This window comes from Artibeus jamaicensis, unplaced genomic scaffold, assembly GCF_021234435.1.
Source record: "Artibeus jamaicensis isolate MK-2021 breed Jamaican fruit bat unplaced genomic scaffold, CSHL_Jam_final contig_354, whole genome shotgun sequence".
In the NCBI taxonomy this organism is placed as follows: Eukaryota; Metazoa; Chordata; class Mammalia; order Chiroptera; family Phyllostomidae; genus Artibeus; species Artibeus jamaicensis.
The window spans coordinates 40,934,851-40,955,662 of NW_026521803.1; the positions used below are offsets into that span (position 1 = coordinate 40,934,851).

The following is a 20,812-nucleotide window of genomic DNA, read 5'->3' on the forward strand; positions in this document are numbered from 1 at the left end:
TTATTCCATAATAAAAAAGACAGTGAAGAATAAGTTATTGTTTAAGCTCTTAAGAAAAAAGGAAGAGCTGAGAATTTCGTCATTTTTTTTCTGTGTGTGGTAGGCTTCAGTGCAGTTGATCACAATACTTAGAATGAATATTAATTCAAGTTTGAGTACATTTCTCCTTCATTTACCTCTATCATTCTAGTAGATAAAATTCCAGTTCAAATTTTTCACATTTCCCACCCTTTTCATAATGTTTAACATCATGATGAATAAATATCTTGGCATTGTATTATGACATGATAAAGATGCATTCATTACACATGAACACATTTGTGAAAAACTCCTAAACATCTGTACCCTCCTTTTTTATACTAAGCTATAATATAAAAAATAATACAAATTTATACTATATCTTTGTCTAATTCACACATATTAATTAGCAGTCTAAGTTTAAAGTTAGTTTTAAAATGTGGTCCTGACAAAGATTTAAAAATGTAAAATTAGAATAGATCATAGATTCCCAGTAGTAACTTGTTATTTATATAAACAAAATGTTTTTTTCAAGTTTTATGTGATTATCCAGGCTCTCTAGGTGTTTATTATGTCTGTAGAGCATCAGGAATTTAACACACCTATTCACTTTACTCTCATTTGGTAAGATTTAATAAAGGCAAAAATGAAATATTATTAAAGTACCCTAGGTTCAATGCCTTTCCCACCTTAAACATTCAAAAGTGTTGAGAACTTGTATTGGGTAGCTCTGAAAACAATGGTAGGAGAGCGAGTCAGCAGTGGGTAGGCTAGAGGTGCCCCGACAGCACCTCACTGGCTTCAAATAACCATGGGTATTCACTGCAGGGAAGTCATAAAACACTATAAATCAGGTTTCCCCCAAAGAACAGGAGCATGCAACTCTTTATCCAGAGATTACCAGTTTGCCCAAAAACATATCAGCAGTTTTAACATTTTTATTTTAATGGAATTTATTGGGGTGGCATTGATTAATAAAACTATACAGGTTTCAAGTGTACAACTCTACAATATATCATCTGCACACGGCACTGTGTGCTCACCACCCAAAGTCTCTTCCTGTCACTATTCACGCTTTGTCCTCTCCCGCCTCCTTCCACTCCCTCTCCCCCTTTCCTTTCGGCAATCAGCATAGCACTGTGTGTGTCTGATTCCTTTTTCTGCCTAATCCCTTCACCTTTTCCACCCAGCCTTCCAACACCCCCTCCCCAGCCCTAATCATTTGACTGCACAGTAGAACCAAACATGCATGCTAATCTTTTAAAGCGAGGTCCCAATTCATGAAGGTAATCATAATTGTCATCCCGATCAGAGGCTGCTGATCCTAAAGAGCTCAGTGATTCGGCTAATGACCCTGTCCCCTCAAAAGCGTAGGTCTGGAGGGAGTCAAAGGGAGGGGCGCAGGGGTCAGTGTTAGCTTCTCTGAGCTTTTCCAGAATGAATTCCCGAATGATGGCGTTATCGGGGCCGACCTGCAGAGACTGCCTGTACAGGCTGCTGAGCTCCCCGGCAGCTGTCCTCTTCCGCGTCCTGTGTTCCCTCAGGACTGGGCCGCTCTTCAGCTGCCCAAGGTCAAAGGCCTCTGTATCATCCTCACCTCCCCCTTCATCATCATAGCTGAAGATATTCTCTCTGAAATCTTCACCTTTCTCAGGAAATAGAGTCTGTTTTCTTCGTTGTTTTAGACTGAGAATCAAAAGAATAAGCCCTGGCAAAGACAGTATATCAAAATATTAATATAATAAATATAATTAATAGAACATAAAACAACGTAACATGATTTATGATAAACTTTATAATATTTGCTGTTATTATAAGCTCGACATAAGCTTAGATTTTATTATTTTAAATCTAAAATATATTTTCTGTTGAAAGCTTACAAAAGGGGCTTGCAGAATGACATAGGAAATACAACAAACTTTCTAGTTGGTGATTTAGAGTAGAAAAATATCATAAAATCACAATGAGATGTTTTTGATGATGATCAATTTAAAACCTAACATTTAATTTTTTCTCATATATCGGAAATAGAACAAAGCAGACTATGGGAACATTTTTCAATACATATGCACTTGTCCAGTTAGAATCAAAGATACAGGTTAATAAAAGTTTAGCATAATGGAACAGTTCGATAGCCCCCAGTGAGTGAAATGCTGTAGCGGAATTATATTCCAAGTTAATATTTACTGACTACAAAATAGACAACAGGCATTTTTTTCTAAAAGCTTTAAAACTTTTCATTGATCTGTGCACAGTCACTATTTGTTAAATTCACTCCACTTAATTTAAGAATTATAATGTACATTCAGAAGAGGACTTAAATACACACACAAAGCCACACTGTACTGCCATAATGAAATCATCTATTTTTCCATAATTATCACACTACTCTCAATAAAAGGAGACATGTTTGGTTCAACACTACTTACCAAATATTATCACAATGCATATCAGAACAGCAACTACAATCACAATCTCTGTCTGGAACCTCATGGAGAATGTGAAGTCTCTGTCACTGCAGGTCTGTGTACTGCCATTGTCACCACAGTCACAGACGTGGATGGTAAGGGTGTTAGTACTTGTAAGTGACGGGAGTCCATTGTCGGCAATTAGGATGGACATGTGGAAGACGGGCTCTTCTTGGAGGCTAAAACCAGTTCTATTAGTCAAAATTACAGCTGTGTTATCTAAAACAAAAATTCACGTGCATAATTTTTTCAACAACATATGAGAAATTCATACCAGGCATATGTAGTAGAGGCAATAGTACAGTGATAATCTAAATAATATTTTTTAGTTTAATTTCTTATGCCTCAGTATTGTTTTCCTTTTTTTGTTCTTGTTTTTGGTATCTCCAACCCCTCAAATATTTTCAGCAGCAAACAGACTAACTGTACAAGGCAAACCATGAGATGCAAGCAAAGGAAAGTGTTTCAGAATATACGCCTACTTATGGCTTTTTTCACATCATCTTTTTAAGACCAATTCTCCATCTTGCTCTTGAGTCTACAGAACCCTCTTGATTCTAGTTACTAGACAGATATAAAGGGTGAGAGAATTTATATTTTTGATATATAGGTTATTTATAACTATACACATTAAACATAATCAATTATTTTCTTTGTTTCAATATCTTTATTTTGCCTTAGAGCTTTATTTTGTATCAATACCAACAAAGGTAAGCTACATCTTATTTCTTATGTTGATATTCAAGGTTTTTATCCCAGGTCTAGTTGAGGTCCTTTCGTTGGGGAATATGACAAGGAAAAAAGGAAATCACGAGTCTGTATTTACTGTTCCAACAAAAGATGTCCCCACATTGAAGACAAAATCCTACTGTCCAGAAGGACAGGGGGAGGCATTTGGTAACAGATGCTTGAATAATAAACCCAAAGGTGATTCACAATTTGGGGATATAAAGCAAAATTAATATGAAAATCTATATGACAATAAAAATATTTTACTGAATTTAAGAAAAGAACAGAGTGGCTCTCTATAAAGTTCATCACTTCTATGGAAGGAAAAGAAACACTGTGTCTCTGTATGGGATTCTTAGAACATTTTGTCCTTACAGTGATACAATCATCCCATTTTGAAGGAAAAAAATATTGAACCAACTTCATAGAGTTACAGACATAATTATTGACACCCATTATCTTTGACTTAACCAAGCAAACATGACTATGACAAGTTAAAGATGCATCCCTTTCTCTCCCAGAATCTACTGAAGTTTGACTTTTGTGATGATGTGAAAGGAACCATTGTGTCAGAACTGAAATTACATTACAGAGTCATCCAGACTTTACAAGGATTTATAGCCACTGATGACTTGAAAAACTGCTTCTAATTTCAAGAAATCCAGCAGAAAATATGGGTAGTATTTTCAGCAGTTCACATTGGGTTTTGTTTCCCATTCTCATTTCTACTTCTTGCTCTCTGTCTCAACATTATCATGTTGCAGTAACAGTGTAAAAAGCAACGCTGTAAGTTCACTTAATATCACCACGATGCTAGGAGAGTAGATCAAAAGCCATCACAAGTGAATGGAATTACCTTGGTTATCTATGAGGGTAAAACTAGAGTTCTGTGTGTGCTCCACAGATAAATTAAAGGAAAAATAGTGGTCTTCTATGGATTTATCTCTATCCACGGCACTGATGGTCTGAATTATCTAGAAAAAAATAGAAAAAGTGGGGTTTTTTTCACTCAGGAAAAAAGATCATTGTTACCATTGTCATTATTTTTTTTGAATTGCTTTATAAAAATGTACGGACGTCACAGAGGATAATTATCAAAATGATAGAGATAATAACATATTTCCTCAGGTTAAAATATCTTTATTTGCCCTGTTCAAAAGAGTTTTGAAATTATATAACAAATACATTTTATTATAGCCAGACAGTCTCCATGAGCTCTTTGTTAGACATTCTCAAAGACCCCCTCCCGACCTTCCTGCCATATCCCCTCTCTCTTCCCTATCTGAATGCCAGCCAGTAGGATATGCTGAAAACATATAGCCCCTGCTTATATCAAGTGCATAACTGTGATGAAATTATTGTCTCACTAAAGTATTTGCCAAAGTAATGAGATTTTAAAGTTGATTTAAGAAAATAGTGCATTTAAAGCAAAAGAGTGATATACATGATTTCCTTTGACTCATAAAGAATATAATAAACGTGTTCCGCATCAAACAATCTCCTGTATCTTAGATCATAAAAGGGTGAAGTGATGAGCTATGAAGAAATCAGTTCTCAATTAATTATCTTCTTTCAAGACATGAATGTGTCAGTCAAGTTGTTCATTATTGTCAAAAAGGAAGAGATATGCTGTCAAGATCACATAGTGAGATTGTGATTAATTCTGGAAATTAAAATAAGGTGAATATACAAGTTAATAGCATGTTTATACTCCTAAATGCATTGTTTTTGAGTTATTACCTTTTAATACTTTCAGAAATTGCTTTTAATTATAATTTACATGTGATATTGACAGCCTATGTATAATAATGTGTTTGAATTTGAGTTTATATGTGTATGTTGGCATTTAATTTTGTCTTTTTTTTTGCTACAAGTATTTGAAAAGAATGATACAACTTTTAGGCTATAATTCCTATCTTACAAGGAATTAGTAAATATAGAACTCTATTAGTTAAGTAAATGGGCAGAACTGGCCTTTATTAAAAGTAATTTTGTTACTATGAACAGTAATAGTTAAGAGTAGGGTCACACATTACAAGTTCTTAGCATGGGCCTCAGTCCTTTCTTAAGAGATTCGGAATGAGCTGTAAGATATCTGTGTCTATGAACAGTGTGGTGATTGTTATGGGGAGCGGGGAAGCTTGTTGGAGGATGGTTGGGGGTGGAAGGACTGAGCAAATGGGAGAAGGACTTGTGGACATGGACAATGAGTATGGTATTTGTGAGGGGCCAGGGAGGTTTAAGGGGACTGCATGGTAATGGAAAACTGTAATAAAGATTATATAAAGACATTGAAACACTGTCAAAGTGTGGCATGTTATTGTTTTTCAAAAGAAATGTAATTTATACAGAACACACAGCATAAAAGCATGTGATTAATATGTCAGGAGTTGAGTAGGGTCTTACCTGACCAGAGTCTGCATTTTCACAAACGTAAGTCTTATAGTTGTCAGAGAACTCGGGAGCATTATCATTAATATTAAGAACTTGTACATATACAGGAATGGAAGAAATCTGTTCAGCATTGTCTGCAATACACAGAATAAAAATAAACAATGTTAATTCTTTCACTAGGGGGAAATTTATAAAAAGCATGTTAGAGGGTATGTGATATAATTCCATTAAATAAAAGCTGTCTCAGGACAGCCTCTCCATATGATTCATATGTTCACCAACAATACAGGCTAGAAAAGAATGTTCTTAGCACATTCCACTCAACCAATTTTTATGAAGTGCCTTGTACCTGCCATACACATAGGAGCTGATGAGAAACTATAGTAAAAAAGATAGTTATATGAACATCCTCCTAAAATCCAGGAATTTTTAACAGATTTGTGTTCATTAATCCAATGCTGATGAATATGTGTGCTATTATTCTCCCCAGCTGGAGTATTAAGAACGTTGAGAAACTGTTCAGTGTCATCAATTACAGTTAAATGACCCGCCTAAGGTCACAGCTAAAGCGTACAAGGCAGTTAAGAAGCTGCTAGTCAGTGCTCTTAATGGCACCACGACCCAGTGTTGTCTTTAAAAACAAAACAGGGCATGAAATAATTACCTAAATACGTGGTAAAATAAGATAATGAAAGTGATATCTAAGTAGAGTTTTATATATACATTGAGTTGGGAGTGTGTTCTTAATGAGTCAAGAAATAGAAATACAGGAACTATGAAAGAATGGGAAGATGCGGTAAATACACTTTCTAAATGGCAGAAAGCAATGTAAAAAAGACAAATCAAAACCAAACGGCACTGTTCTGGATAAGTGTTTGCATCACAAGATGAAATGTTAATAGCTCTCATTTTCAAATCCTGACAAATGGCATGAAAAAGACAAATCAGTGGAAATATTCACAAACCACAAATTCCCAGATGAGAAAACTTCAAGTGATTTCAAACTAGGCCTTCTTGGCTTTGTCGCTATTGACACTTTAGACTGGATGAGTCTCCATTTTGAGGGGTTATCTGTGCATTGTAGGACGTGTAGCAGCGTCTTTTGGTCTCTATACTAACCCAATGCCGGAAGCAATCCCGACACTTGCTGCGATATTCAAAATTGTCCTCGGACATTGTCAGATGTCCCAGGGGGCAAAATAGCCCACAGTTGAGCAGCCCACGCTGCTCTATTATAACATTCACAAAGGCTCTTGCTCACCGAAAGTGTAGACAATGATGATTTGGTCCATGAAATTGGTGTTAAATATGGGGGGGGGGTGGTAACAGGGATGGTGGAATGCTGAGAAATAATGGGAAGGAAAACCTGTTCTAGAACCTTATCTTGCAACAGACAGTGAAAGCTACATTACATATATCTTTGGCCCAGTAATTTGCATGGGAAACCTGGGGTCTGCCCCTGCCCAGTCTGAAATGTGTGAGTTCTTGACTCCATGCAGGAAGGATTTCACAGTACCAGTCCAGGCGATTTTGAAAGTACCTTTATTAAAGTTGGGGGCAATGAAGCAAGAGAAGGGCATAAGATAGAAGAGGCAAGACCACAGCAACAAGAAGGAGCCTAGGCAGAGCTGCCTCGGCCTTTGGGAAACATGAGGAAGAGTCAAACCTAAGTGCCGCTGTGTTGGCCCTTTAGAAAGAAAGTCAAGGGGGCAGAAGATGTGAGCTGGCTGGGGAGCATTGACTCGGGAAACGAGTTACAGAGGCAAAGGGTGTCCCTTGGAGACAGGTTCAGGGGTTTGCCCAGGATAAGTGGCTACTTCCCACTGTTCCCCTGGTTACAAGTCTCCTGGGAACTTTTAGAGCTTTAGAGGAAAGAAAGCAAAGATACATCCCTGAGGAAAGGAGGGGGGAAGGCACAGACATGCTGAAGAAAGAGAAAGAGTGTGCACTGGGTCCTTTATTTTTAAGAATTTTTATCTGTTAAAGGCAGAAATTTTATGGGAGGTCTCAGGGAAGGATCTTAATAGAATATTCATCAGCTTTCCAGGTATGTCCTTCAATATGCTGATTTATCAAAATGAGCATACAGAGAGGTCAGGGTCATTTTCCGGTCAGTTTCACCTTCAAAGAATGTCACCAGAGAAGAACCAGGACCGAGGCAGGTGTGCTCCAGCACCGTCTAGAATGTATAAACCATTTGCTCCTAAGTGTCCTTGGTTAGGGGAGATAAGATGTGATTTATTATTTGGCTGTGAATTGCTCAGCTATTTAACTATCTGTCTCCATTCCCCCATTCCACCTGCCAAGGAACTTCCCTAGCTTCTTGCTATCCTGCTTCAGCACCAGTATACAGGAGTATAGGATTCGGTGTATTCATTCCAGAACTGTTGGCATCACAAATAACTGGAAATAACCCAACTGTATATCAGAAGGGAATTGGCAAAATAAATTACAACCATCCTATGAAATTCTGGGTGCTTATTAAAAATGAATGAGTCAATGTAACAAATGTGTTAATATCATGAGTTTTAAAACTGACTTTTAATCTTAGTTCTCATTTTGAGACAATTACTTAGATACTGTTTATTTCAGTTGATTCTCTGCAGAATGGAAATGATACTAGTATCTACTCCCAGAACTGTTATAAAGATTAAATAAATTAATATTCATAAAGCATTTAGAATATTTCTTAACATATAAAGGAGCGATAAATGTCAAATGTTATTTTATCTACTAACCAGAGGTAATATACATATTTTGTGAAATGATTAAAACAAGATGGGACATAATATATTCTATATATGTATAACATTATTTTTAATACTTCTCTCTCATTTAAACATGCTGTTGGAAAGGTATACACAATTAAAGAGTAGGAAGAGGGAGGTTACTTCATTTCTCTTAATGCTTTTATTTATAATCAATAGGTTCTCTTGCTCCTGTAAAAGCATTATATTGACAACTGTAGTTTTTAATGTGAAGCCTCTTTTAAAGAGATAATTCTCAAAATGAACAAGCAAGCATAGTATAGCCAAAGATATTGAAATTGAGAACAGGCTGAGGGGATAATGGGGGGAAAAGGTGAAGGGTTTACAGGAACAATGATAAAGGACACACGGACAATAACAAGGGGGATAGAAATGGGGGAGGGATGTGGAGAGGAAGGAAAGGTAGAAAACTGTACTTGAACAATAATGAATAAAAATAAAAATAATTAATGTTACAAAATAAAATAAAGAGACAATTCTCTCTGTTAAAAGTAAGGGAAAAGACCGTCTTTCCTTCCTCTTAGAACATTTGATATGCATGTAAGCCTTTTAATAGTTAGAAGTCCTCTTGCCAACTTTCCAACACAGCTCTGTCTTTCTCAAGTACTGGGAGCCGACCCTTCAAAATGTGCCATCTAGTAACAAACTATAAAAATGATCCCTGAAAGTAAAGTATAGAATGGAAGGGCAGATAAAGTGCTTCTCAGATAAGATCAAATTCAAGGAGTTCATCATCACCAAGCCCTTATTATGTGAAATGTTAAAGGGACTTATCTAAGAAAAAGAAGGTAAAAAAGATGAACAGTGAAAGGACAGCAAACTCACAGTTCTTAACAACCACACCTAAAACAAAAGCAAACTAAGAGGACAGCTAGATCAGGAGCAGAACCATAGAAATGAAGATCACATGGAGGGTTAGCAACAGGGGAGTGGGAGGAGGAGAAGGTACAGAGAATAAGTAGCATAGATGGTAGATAGAAAATAGACAGGGAGAGGGCAAGAATAGTATGGGAAATATAGAATCTAAAGAACTTGTGACACATGGACATAAACTAAAGGGGGGAATGGTGGGTGGAAAGGGGTGTGCAGGGTGGAGGGGAATGAAGGGGGGAAACAGGACAACAGTAATGGCATAATCAATAAAATATATTTTTAAATAAATAAATAACTTTTAGGGAAAAATGTGTCATCTAGCAGGGAGCAACCTTCCTTCCAGTTTCTGTGAGGGGCTGGGGGCCAAACGTCGGCAAAGGCCATGACCCAACTTGCAAAATTACCTTTTGTCATACAGGAATGAAAAGCTTAGTTTTCATTTGGAGAAAGTCAATTAGCAAACTCAGGTGGGCAATCCAACTACCTAGTGAAATTAAAAGGAGCTGCGTGGGACGAGTGATGTGAAGCCCTCCTACTTGAAGGCTGGTAATTGCTTCTCTTGAGAACAGCTTGTGATGGGCTGTGCCTGCCTGGGTGTGCAAGAGGGAGAGAGTTCCTTCCATCTTGGCAGTCTCTTAGCAGATTTCCTTGAATGCACATCATGTTCTGCATTAATGCTTTTCAGTGATAAAACTGTTTATTTTCCATTGTCATAGAGAAGGTTTCTGGGTTGGGGTGAAATTTTGTTTGTAACTATCTTCCCCAATTAATCAGTTACAATTATGATAGAAATTGCAATTTTCATTTACTTCAATATTATAAATTGCAAGTTTAATATATACCACCAATCCATGGCTCTTAGGAAATACATAAGCCATTAAGAATTATTTCCAGCCTCTTCTCTATCATGGTATATTTAGGAAAACAAATAAACATATTAAAATATAAAAAGCATTCCTAGAGATTTCAAGATGGAATGATTTCAAATTTAAGGTGCATCTTTGAATGATTTAAACATGTAACATATCACCATAGAAAAATTTTTTTGTTTAAGTGAGTGGAAAAAAATTCCAGGTACAAATAAATTGAAGAAAAATTAGTAAGAAATTCATTTTAAGTTTCTATTCTTGTTCTGTGAAAATTCTGTTTAAAATTTTGTTCAAATTAAACTTTTGACATGACTATTTAAAACATACATGTACTGATATCTTCACAGCTTTATTTTAAGATAGTGGTTCTACTCACTTAGCTGACATGCTGATAAATAGCTTGTTGCTTAATTTGGGAAGTTTTCCAGGAAAGAGACTAAGCACCGTGAACTTCATTTGCTGAGAAGGCAAATGTCCCAAGACAACATCTCTCTCCCACAATCCATGTAACTGTTGTGCCTCATGCTTCCAGGTAGCTGCCACATGCAACAGGTGTTTTTTTCTGACACTTTCTTTGTGATCCTCTGTTTTCTATGATTCAGGTGGTTTGTTTATTACTACTACTGAAGTGTAAATGGTGAAGCAATTTATAAGCACAACAGCAGCAACGAGCAGACATTGTTAACTGAAAATAATGAAATAAATACACATGTATAAATTGACATAAAATATTTAACCCTAACTCCAATAACATGGTAAGCAAGCTCTTGTCCCTGTGCCCGGGCATCGAAGTGAACTGATGTGCAGTACCCAAGTGAAGACTTACACTCTTCCACGGCTTCGATGCTCAGGTTTTGCCAAGCACTGGTCTCTCGATCCAGAGGACTGACTGTGAAGATGGTGCCATTGTCATCGATGCAGAACTCGCTGCTTCCGGTGACGTGTATAGAATACCTGAACCAAAGAAGAGTGTCCCTTCATTTTATTTTTTCTCTGTATTCACGCTTTCAAAACAATAAGACACATTGTTAAACGCATGCTCCACATAGCTAATTAAATTCTGAACAATTTTCAGAAAGAGATATATACGCATACATATATATATGCATATATACACCTATATATATGTATTTCAATTGAGTCAAGATAGGAAAAAAGAAACTAAAGTGGCTTCAGGTTTAAACTGATGTTTGCTCAATCTAAACTCATATTCATTCTCAAGAGAGAATGTTAATAAGTGAGTAACTTGTTTAAAAAGGAAATGGCAAAATGTAATTTACAAAATAAGGAGAAATGCAAATAAATGGGGATAAAAATGAATGCATGTGAACCTTTTCTTTTTAATATGAAGCAACATAAAACAAATTATTAGCTTAGATTGCTTTGTCTCACTCCAACACACAGAGTTGCTTGCTAAATCTGTGTATCATAGTATAATCACCTGATAGCCAAGCTATCAGAAATTATTAGTTTTTGTTTGATGAAAGAAAATGTATTAACTATTATCACATTGTTATGTATATAAAGGCAAAGGCAGGTTGACAGTTGTTTGTATGGAAATAATACAATAAGTTATATAAAACATAATGTATGTAAGATATAATTTATAAATAATAATAATACAGGAATAAAACATGTTTTGCATACTGAAAAGTCTGGAAAATGATCTTCAACTTCACACTGAAAGGAGCCTTTGAAGTACTCAGCATGTCTTATCTGGCTGCAAATGATTAATAATGAAAATTAAAGAAGAGTAATAACTAGGGTTAGGGGAGGGCTTCTCATTGCAAGAATATTCCGGAAGACTTTGATGAGACATCAATGAGGTTTGCCATAATTGGATGATAAAAGATGGGACTATTTTAATCTTCAATTGACAGGTTTCTAAAAATGTCACTAATTTGTAGCTTGGTATTCCAGGGAGAATTAAAATAGAAATTACAGAGAATAAAGCTTTAGAGGAATTCAGTTTGAACTTTACTCACTTTTAAACTTTATAAGTGATTTACTTACATGCCCACAAATGGTCAAATTTTCTACTGAAGATATTTGTTGACACATGAAACAGCACTTTACCAGTTAATATTTCATATTAAATATCTAGAATATCCAGTTTCTATACCACACCAGTCAAAATAAAACCAATTAAAAGTTAAAGATTATTTCCAAGTAAAAGTTTTAAAAATCATGATCTTCAGTGAGCAGTAGCATTTTAAGTAATAGTCAATAAACACATTTAGGATAGGAAACACGTCTGAAATACATTTTTAAGAGCCTGAGCTAAAAAGCTTAAAATGTAAATGTTTGATGCTTAAAAGATGAATCTTTGGTTCACTTCACATTGCCTTTTATGGACTCTCCATTTCTTTAAAAATGTACTCAATCGCATACTACTCAGCCATAAGAAAGATGCAATTCTGCCATTTGCTACAACATAAGTGGATCTCGAGACTATCATGCCAAGCAAAATAGAAAAAGTTAAGAACCACATGGTTTCACTCATATGTTATAAAACAATTTAAAAGTTGAATTTTGAAACTGAAAGCAACAAACAGACAGACAAGAAGAACAAATGAACAAAATAAATCTCAGACACAGGCACCATTATGGTGGTTTCCAGAGGGAATGGGGCGGGGGCATAACAAAGGACAATAGGGGTGGGTGCTAAATAGTTGACTCTGGGTGGTGGGCACCCAATGCAACATGGGAGATCACGTGTCATAGAATTGTACATTGAAACCAAGAGAGTCTCATTAACCAGTGTCATGCCCAATAAATCACGTTTTTAAAAAGCTGGATGAATAAAATGGGACGGTGCAATGTTTTCTCGTTGCTCAAAGCCCCGGCCAAAATTATGTAAACAAAAGATTCTTTCATGACTCCATCTCCAGCTGCCTTTACATTTTGTTCTTAACGTTTGTACAACTACAAAAGTTCTATTCCCATTTCTCAGAAGAAATGGACACACATGCAAGCCAAGTATATATAGATTTAATTTTGTTTCCATGATATGTTTTGCACATTTGCTATATTACAAGGGAAAAAACTGAAAAGTAATCTTACTTAAAAGATACTTCTAAATGGAAAAAAATGTCCAGAAAAGGCATCAAAATATATTTTTGTTGATAGGTGCTCCACAAACTATTTTTAAAAGTAATTAATTTCAGTATAAAAATGAAAACTCTTAGTAATAAATATTTTTGTAAAAAAATAAGATAAGTAATCACCAGAAGTGGTACTGTAAAATGCACAACCTCTATTAATATTTGTCTCACCTACTTGCTTCATATATACCTAACATTTTACTTGTAGTAAACATACAACGCTAATAATTTGTATTATCTTTTAAAATCATACTATGTTTTTTAATCAATGTTCATAAGCATTGTTGTAAATCATCATTCGATGCCTTATTTACGTCAATAAAATTCAACATTTAAATTGTTTTCAACATTTTATTATCATAAATAATAATATAATGAACAGTGGAGTCATTAAAGCATTTTAAAAATATTAGGTAGCCCTGACTGGTGTGGCTTAGTTGGTTGGGCATCATTCTGCAATGCGAAAAGTCACAGGTTCGATTCCCGGTCAGGGCACATTCCTGGGTTGTGGGCCCAATCCCAGGATGGGGTGCATACGAGAAACACGCAATCACTGTTTCTCTCTCACCTCAATGTTTTTCTCCCTCTGTTTCCCCCCTTCCCCTCTCTCTAAAAGTAAACAAATAAAATCTTTAACTATATGAATGAAAAATATTTGATATTCTTAAATATTCTAAAAAGAACAACAAGTTGATAAATATACTACAAAAATCTAAACAACTGATTTACTGGGTAATAATGATACATATATATATTATTTATACACTTACAGTTTTTCCTAAGATTACTATAACTAAACAGGAACTATATCTACCTATTAGCAGTTTTTCTGATTAGTAATTAGAGTGGGAAAGTGGGAGCTTCTCTTTCTCTCACAGATTTAAGGAAGCTTCTTCTTCGAATCTGCAGTCTCTGCAAAGCGCACGGCAGAGGCAGCGTCTACATGGGGGGTTGTGGTAAATACAAGATGAAGGGAACATGGAACAGACTTTGTTCTTATGTCTAACCAGACCTGTAATTCACATATTAAAAAAGAAGAAGAAGAAAACAGAGTGAATACAGCACTCTAGTGTATGGCAAATGCTGTTGAACAGTAACAGAAATTTGTTTCTGGTTAGACTTACTCCATTTTTACCCATTTAAGTGGTATCCTATAAAAAACTTTCTCAATTTTATTTTCATTCTCACCTGCAAGTATGTTTATTGATTTTTAGAGAGAGGGAAAGGGAGACAGCGAGAATGAGAGAGAGAGAGAAAGAGCAACAGTGATGCAAGAGAGAAAGAAACATTGATCGGATTGCCTTGTAAGCTGCAGGACGGGGGAAGAAATCTGCAACCCAGGCAGGTGCCCTGAGCAGGAATCAAACCCACATTCTTTTGATGTGTGTGACAACTCCAACCAACTCAGCCAACTGGCCAAAGCTGAAAAAACCTTTCTCAATTTTTGAATACCATTTTAATTAAATACTATTAAAATTGAACCACATTTGGATCAGCTTTGTGTCTTCCTTAATTGGGCGTAATCAAGGATTCCTTTACCTTCACCTTCTTAACCCTACTCATAGAGATGGTCGCATCCAGTTTTAGATGATGGCTGTTTATTTCTTGCATGTTTGCAGTTGCTTATTTCATGGCTTTCTAACCAATAATGAGGCCCTTAAGTACTATATAGATAAATATGGTCACATCCTTGTTTCATAGGCATAACATCGCAAATTTAAGCCAGTCTTTGTCCATGCATTCATTACTGCAGTTGGCCTTGTGGACATACCGGATAGGAGATCCCTTCTGATCTGGATCCATGGCAGAGACCCTGCCCACTGACGATCCCGGAGGGCTTCCTTCGGAGATTTCAAATACGTAATTCGGGAGGTGGAAGACGGGGGGTTCATCTTCGTCTCCCACCTGGACCTTAATGATCGTGGTGGAAGTTTCGGCGTGGTATTTCAGGAGCTGCTCATCAACATGGGGGTTTTTAACTTTTGCTTTAATACGGTAGTTGTTCTGCTGCTCAAAATCCACCTTCTATAAAGAAATACAGCGTACACAGAAGAAATGGCTTTAGTAACCCAAGGCATTACTTAGAAAAAGAAAGATTTTTGTTGTTGCATTACCTCAGTTTCAGTTAGGTTTTACTTTTTTTTCCCTTAAGTTGTTCTGTTTTGTATTTTTCCTCTTAATTTACTTTATTGCAGTGACATCTTTTAATAAGATTTTATAGGTTTCAGGTGTACATTTCTGTGCCCATGAATGGCATATTGGTTTAACTTTTTATCTACCTGGACCCCTTTGATGGAATCATTAAGCAGTTGCACAGTAAATCCCTATTTGTATTTTGTTATTTATATCTATTACAAAATGCTTTGGGATGCTAACTATATTTTTAATTTAGGTTTAAAATTATACTTTTCTGGGGATAAATATCTTGTGGAATTAAGAATTAATTTTTGTCATTTAAGATCTTTTCATAAAGTTTGTCCTCTACCTAGAATATTTTTAAAAAACATTCTGCATATAATTTAAGAAGCTCTGTAATAACAAAAATCACATCTCTGAATTCCATGTCTCCCTAAACCATAAATAAATCACAGGTTCTCATTTCAAAACCAACTGGCTACACAAAATAATTGTATATATTTCTGATTTGATTTTGCATTATTCTGAAGGGCAAATAATTTTAATATATCTACCTTTTTTAATACAACTATTCCTTCTTGGGTCTCATGATTAGTGATGATATCGAATGTTTGTGAATCATCTTCAATGATATACTCCATTTCTGCATTGTCTCCTATGTCATTGTCATAGGCCACGACTTTTCCTATAGAAGTACCGGTGGGTGCAGATTCGGAGACATTCATGCGGTATAAACCTTCAAAAACAAAATTCAAGATACTTCATATAAATAATAAACGTAAGAATCTCCCAATAATAGCACCCTTTATTTATGGACCCTAGGGAAACCCATGCCCATCTTTTTTTAAAGATTTTATTTGTTTTTAGAGAGAGAGAAAGCGGGGGGAGGAGGAGGGAGAGGAACACTGACCAATAAAGGACTGACCCCAGGACCCAGGCATGTGCCTTAACTGGGAGTTGAACAGTGACGCCCAGCCAACTGACACATGTGCCTGTATACATACATGCACTTCCTTTGTTTTTACCATCTGCACAGTTCTTCAAAAATTTATTTGAGCATCTTTTATGCTCTCTTAAATATCTTAGTAAGTCCTATTACCAGTACATATAATTTCCAAATTTCTACTTATAAAAAACCTTCCCAATATCCACTGATATATTTTATTATACGCTTCAATGAACCAACAGTAAATCTGATTAAAAAGTTTTTCAATTTCACTTAAGCATGCTTATACCTAAAATAACCGAAAACATGTAAGCATGAGTTAATGATGGGACAGACTATGAGCTATAGTTGAATTATAAGTATAATAGTTTGACTTTGAGGTTTTGAGCCTGGATTCCATTAGACTTACTTAGTGGAAGTGAAGAAGGAAGTTAGACCCATAAAATTTGGTAAGTGGATGTAGTAGAAACACTATGTTTAAACTAGATGACTTTATTGTTTAGCAACAATAATATAATGGTAACTATACTTGAAACACATAGATAATAAATAGAAGTAACAGCTCTTTTCCTTATTTACAGAAGTATCTTGCCTAAAACTGAAAAAGACTAGCCAGTCTTATATTATTAATTTTTCAATTTATACAAAAATGTAGGAAATAATAATATATTGTATTATTCTAAAGAATGAAACTTCTTAGTATTAAACAGGAGACCATGTAATATAATTTTCTTTAAGGAGATTATTGATTTCCTCAGGAGCATTCTTATTTCTTTTAGCCACTTCACAGATCACCTTGAAGGACTTTCCTTTATTTTTTTAAGTGAAAATGTTACTTTAAAGTTGCTAGCCTGTTATTCTTTAAGGAAATAACAGTTTAGCTGTGATGCAGTGTTTATTTCACTGTGGGGAAATAAAAATAATTGTTTATTTGATCGCACAGTATAAAATTTCCAACGAATTAATCTGGTGAAATAGACTAGATTTGTTCAGTGAATTCAGCCACTATTTTTCTATGTTGTCTATGTATACGCCAATTATTTGATAAAGGTCTGCACATTTTGGATTTCATTAGACATTGTATTCTTGCCTATGGGGATATATTCACGTGTGGAGAGAGTCACAAACACGATACCATTCATAGCGTGAAGGTGAAGGTCACACAATGCTACCCCACTGCCCAAATTGTATTCACAAAGGAATGAGGAGATGTAGCTCAAAGGCTACAAAGCTGCAATTACGTAGGGTGACTACATCCTAGAAATCTAGAAATGAGTTCTAGAAATGTAGAGCGTGGTGACTATAGTTAACATAGCTATATTAAATAATTTAAGTTTGCTAAGGGAGTAAACCTCAGTGCACTCAGCACGCACACACACAAGCAAGCTGGGCAGAGACAATACGTGAGTTAGTTTGACCACAGTGATGATCTCACCATAACTCTTTCAAAACATCATGTCGTACACCCCAAATATTTACAATTTCTATTTGAAAATAACACCAGTGGCTACATTTTCAAACTAATAAAATTTAAAATTGGATGATAGCACAGGAGTAAATATTCAGAATTCTAGTGTTTCTCAAAAGTTCAGAAAAACCTGACAACCCTGGCCTGGCACACAGTGGTCACCCTGAGCGGAGTCTGCATCATTTCATGTGTGTGTGTCTGCTCGATCTACTTCTCTCTTTGTTCTATGCTCATCACATTTTCCTTCCATCATGATAATTGCTCATGATTTCTGGAAATGCTTGCAGATTTATTTCTGTAGCTAAGACAGACACCCCTGAAAAAGAAGCTCCATAAAAAATAAATTCCTTCTTGTTATGTCAAAAGAAATTCTGATTTATTCTTGCTAAATAAAAAATAAGATATATTCATTTTAGATCATTACTGGTCAGAGGCCAGAGAATGACTCCCAAAGGTATTTGTGTCCTAATACCCCTGAAAACATGCAACAGGGAATTAAGGTTTTAGGTGGAATTAAAGTTGCTAGTCAGCTGACCTTGACTGTGGAGATGGGTCTCTCTAAATGGGCCCATTGTAATCACCTGTGTCCTTAAAGCAGAAGAAGAGGTAAAGCTGAGGGTCAGTGTGATGGCAGCCTTTGCTGCCTCTGAGATATGTGGCTTGCACAAAACCCAGAAAGGGTCCTCTAGAAGCTGGGCATGGCCTCCAGCTGACAGCCATTGAGGGGACAGAGACCGTGAATCTACAAACACAAAGAACTGAATTCTGCCAACACCCAAATCTGAGAAAATAGGTCCTGCCCTGGAGCTCAGAGGAAGGAAGGCAGCCCCTACAGTCACACCGTGGTTGGTCAGACTTGACCTGCTGACCCCTGTACCAGACATCTTTAAGGTAACCAGTTTGCGTTAAGACATGAAGTCGGTGGTGATTGGTTACAGAAGCAATCGAAAAAGAACATATTGCTCTTTCATTTGTATTTGACTTTTCACACTAATGAAAATAATCACAATTAGAACCATTAAATTTGTTTTATATAATTTTAGGGCTGTAGCAGTGCTCTTAGAATGCGAACTAACAGCTGCACGTATACTCAGCATACTTACAATGACACTAATAAAATTCCAAGATGCTTTCTACGTACCTGTTTGAAACATGGGCTTATTGTCATTAACATCGGAAAGTTTAATTAATACGCTCGTTGTTCCTGACAGTGCCCCAGGCAGGCCGATCTTGTCTTTGGCTTGAACAATTACCCAATACTCATCTTGCAGTTCTCTGTCCATTTTAGAAGATATTCTTATAGTGCCTTTAAAAGTGGGATAAACTCCAATTATTATTCTATTAACCATGGCACCTTCCTAGTTAATTTTTTAAGATTTCAACTGTATAATCATACTTCTGACATATTTCATATCATCATAATGTACTAGATACGGCTCCAGAGAAAAATAACAATAATAAATCAAACAATTCTGCCTTAATTTTAGTGTGTCATCACAACATTAAGAACACTAGTAGACCCTTAATAAAACCCCACTTTATGATAACCCATGGGCACAAAAGAAGACTGTCTTATTTTTACATCAACTATTTTCTGCTATCTTCTCTAGTATAATATTAGTGTGCTACAACTAACTTTTCTTCTTAACTTGGCATAAGATAGTTTATCATGGGTAAATGTGTAAATTACGACACCAAATTTATGTAAAAAATATTGTGCACCTGTGATGTCTATTTTGAGTCCTGATGTATAAAGAAAGGTTGGTTTTTTGAAACATAATTATGATATGTATCATGGAACGAATTTTGAACGGATGTTAGACTATATTATCGCAATCTATCAGCTGCCTTACACAACTTTAAATAGAAGATGATTTCAAGATATAGTCTGATACAGATGCTTTCACTTGGATAAACTAGGTGAAATCATATATCTGTACCATTTATTTGGTATTTTTTAATTCAGAGTTTAACCTGTTATGGTGTTAACTATGGTTGAAATATCAAGTCAAATGTGTTTTGTAATGAGTTTGCAAGATAAACTTGAGTTAACTGTCAAAAAATAATTACTCATGATCTACCAATAGAGTTGAACATATGCACAAATGTTCAAACTCAAGATGAACCATGATAAATATGGTAATGCATGACCACTTTCTAGAAAATCAGTTAGTAAAAACATTATTGCTGAATAAAGCCTGGGAAAGATTTCAGCGGTTCCTAGGGGAATGCCATCCTGAAGATTTGGGGACACTTAACAAAGACACAGGAAATATAATCCTCAAATGCACCTGGAAAAACAGCCTTCATCAGAAAACTTATGATATCAGCTATTTCTAAATAATAAAATAGACTGCATTGTGACAGGATTTTAACTGTGGATAGGGTATTTCACAATTATAATCAATAATGGGACTCAGTATGAAAACCATTGAATATACTGAACAGATGCGGCTAGTATCTCCCAATGTGTGACTCAAGAGGGAGTTATTTCATGTTAGCACAGGAAAACAGTGTTAGAGCTTCTGGCACATGTGATCCATCCAAAGATGTGGAGGCCAGTTAAGCAGTGAGAGGAACATAGAGACCTTTGCTCCCTGGGTGCAGAGACTTCCATGAACTTCATCTTCATTATTTTTAACTTTTCTTCTCACCTTCAGACTGAACAAAGGATATACAGGGTCTGGCACAAATAGCACCCTTTTTATTACAAAATCTTTTATTACAAAACCATAAGCATGTCATTCTGTGATACAGCAATGTCCCACTCAAGCACACTGTAGGACATTTTAAGTGAAATGTTCAAATTGCTATCTTTTGTGTGACATTCGTGTACCCTACCAGCCACACTAAGGTGTTCTTTCTGCTGGATCTTGTATATTCCCAGACCCTCTCATATACTCCAAAACTTACAACTTCATTTTTTTGGAGGCTCTCATTTTTCTTGCTGCCCACTCCACCTTGTCTCCATTAATGCAATTCATAGCTTTCCCTAAGTTGCTCAATACATTTTTTAAAAAACAGTGATGGTTGGGGGAA

General features: G+C 35.8%; 1 protein-coding gene across 2 annotated transcripts in view; it reads right to left on the reverse strand.

The window, feature by feature from the left end:
* Positions 1-988: 988 nt before the first annotated feature.
* The window catches only part of CDH19 (cadherin 19), a 46,324-nt gene continuing 26,500 nt past the window's right edge, over positions 989-20,812 (reverse strand). The window contains exons 5-12 of one of the 2 annotated variants that reach the window (XM_037128713.2): positions 18,915-19,079; positions 15,914-16,095; positions 14,995-15,248; positions 10,946-11,073; positions 5,622-5,743; positions 4,072-4,189; positions 2,448-2,705; positions 989-1,726 (exon numbers count right to left, since the gene is read on the reverse strand). In XM_037128713.2, coding sequence (XP_036984608.2) covers positions 1,233-1,726; positions 2,448-2,705; positions 4,072-4,189; positions 5,622-5,743; positions 10,946-11,073; positions 14,995-15,248; positions 15,914-16,095; positions 18,915-19,079 — 1,721 coding nt within the window. In that variant the 3' untranslated portion in view covers positions 989-1,232. Of the gene's footprint in view, positions 1,727-2,447; positions 2,706-4,071; positions 4,190-5,621; positions 5,744-10,945; positions 11,074-14,994; positions 15,249-15,913; positions 16,096-18,914; positions 19,080-20,812 lie in introns of those variants that run through there. The other variant, XM_053664137.1, reaches the window with a different exon arrangement.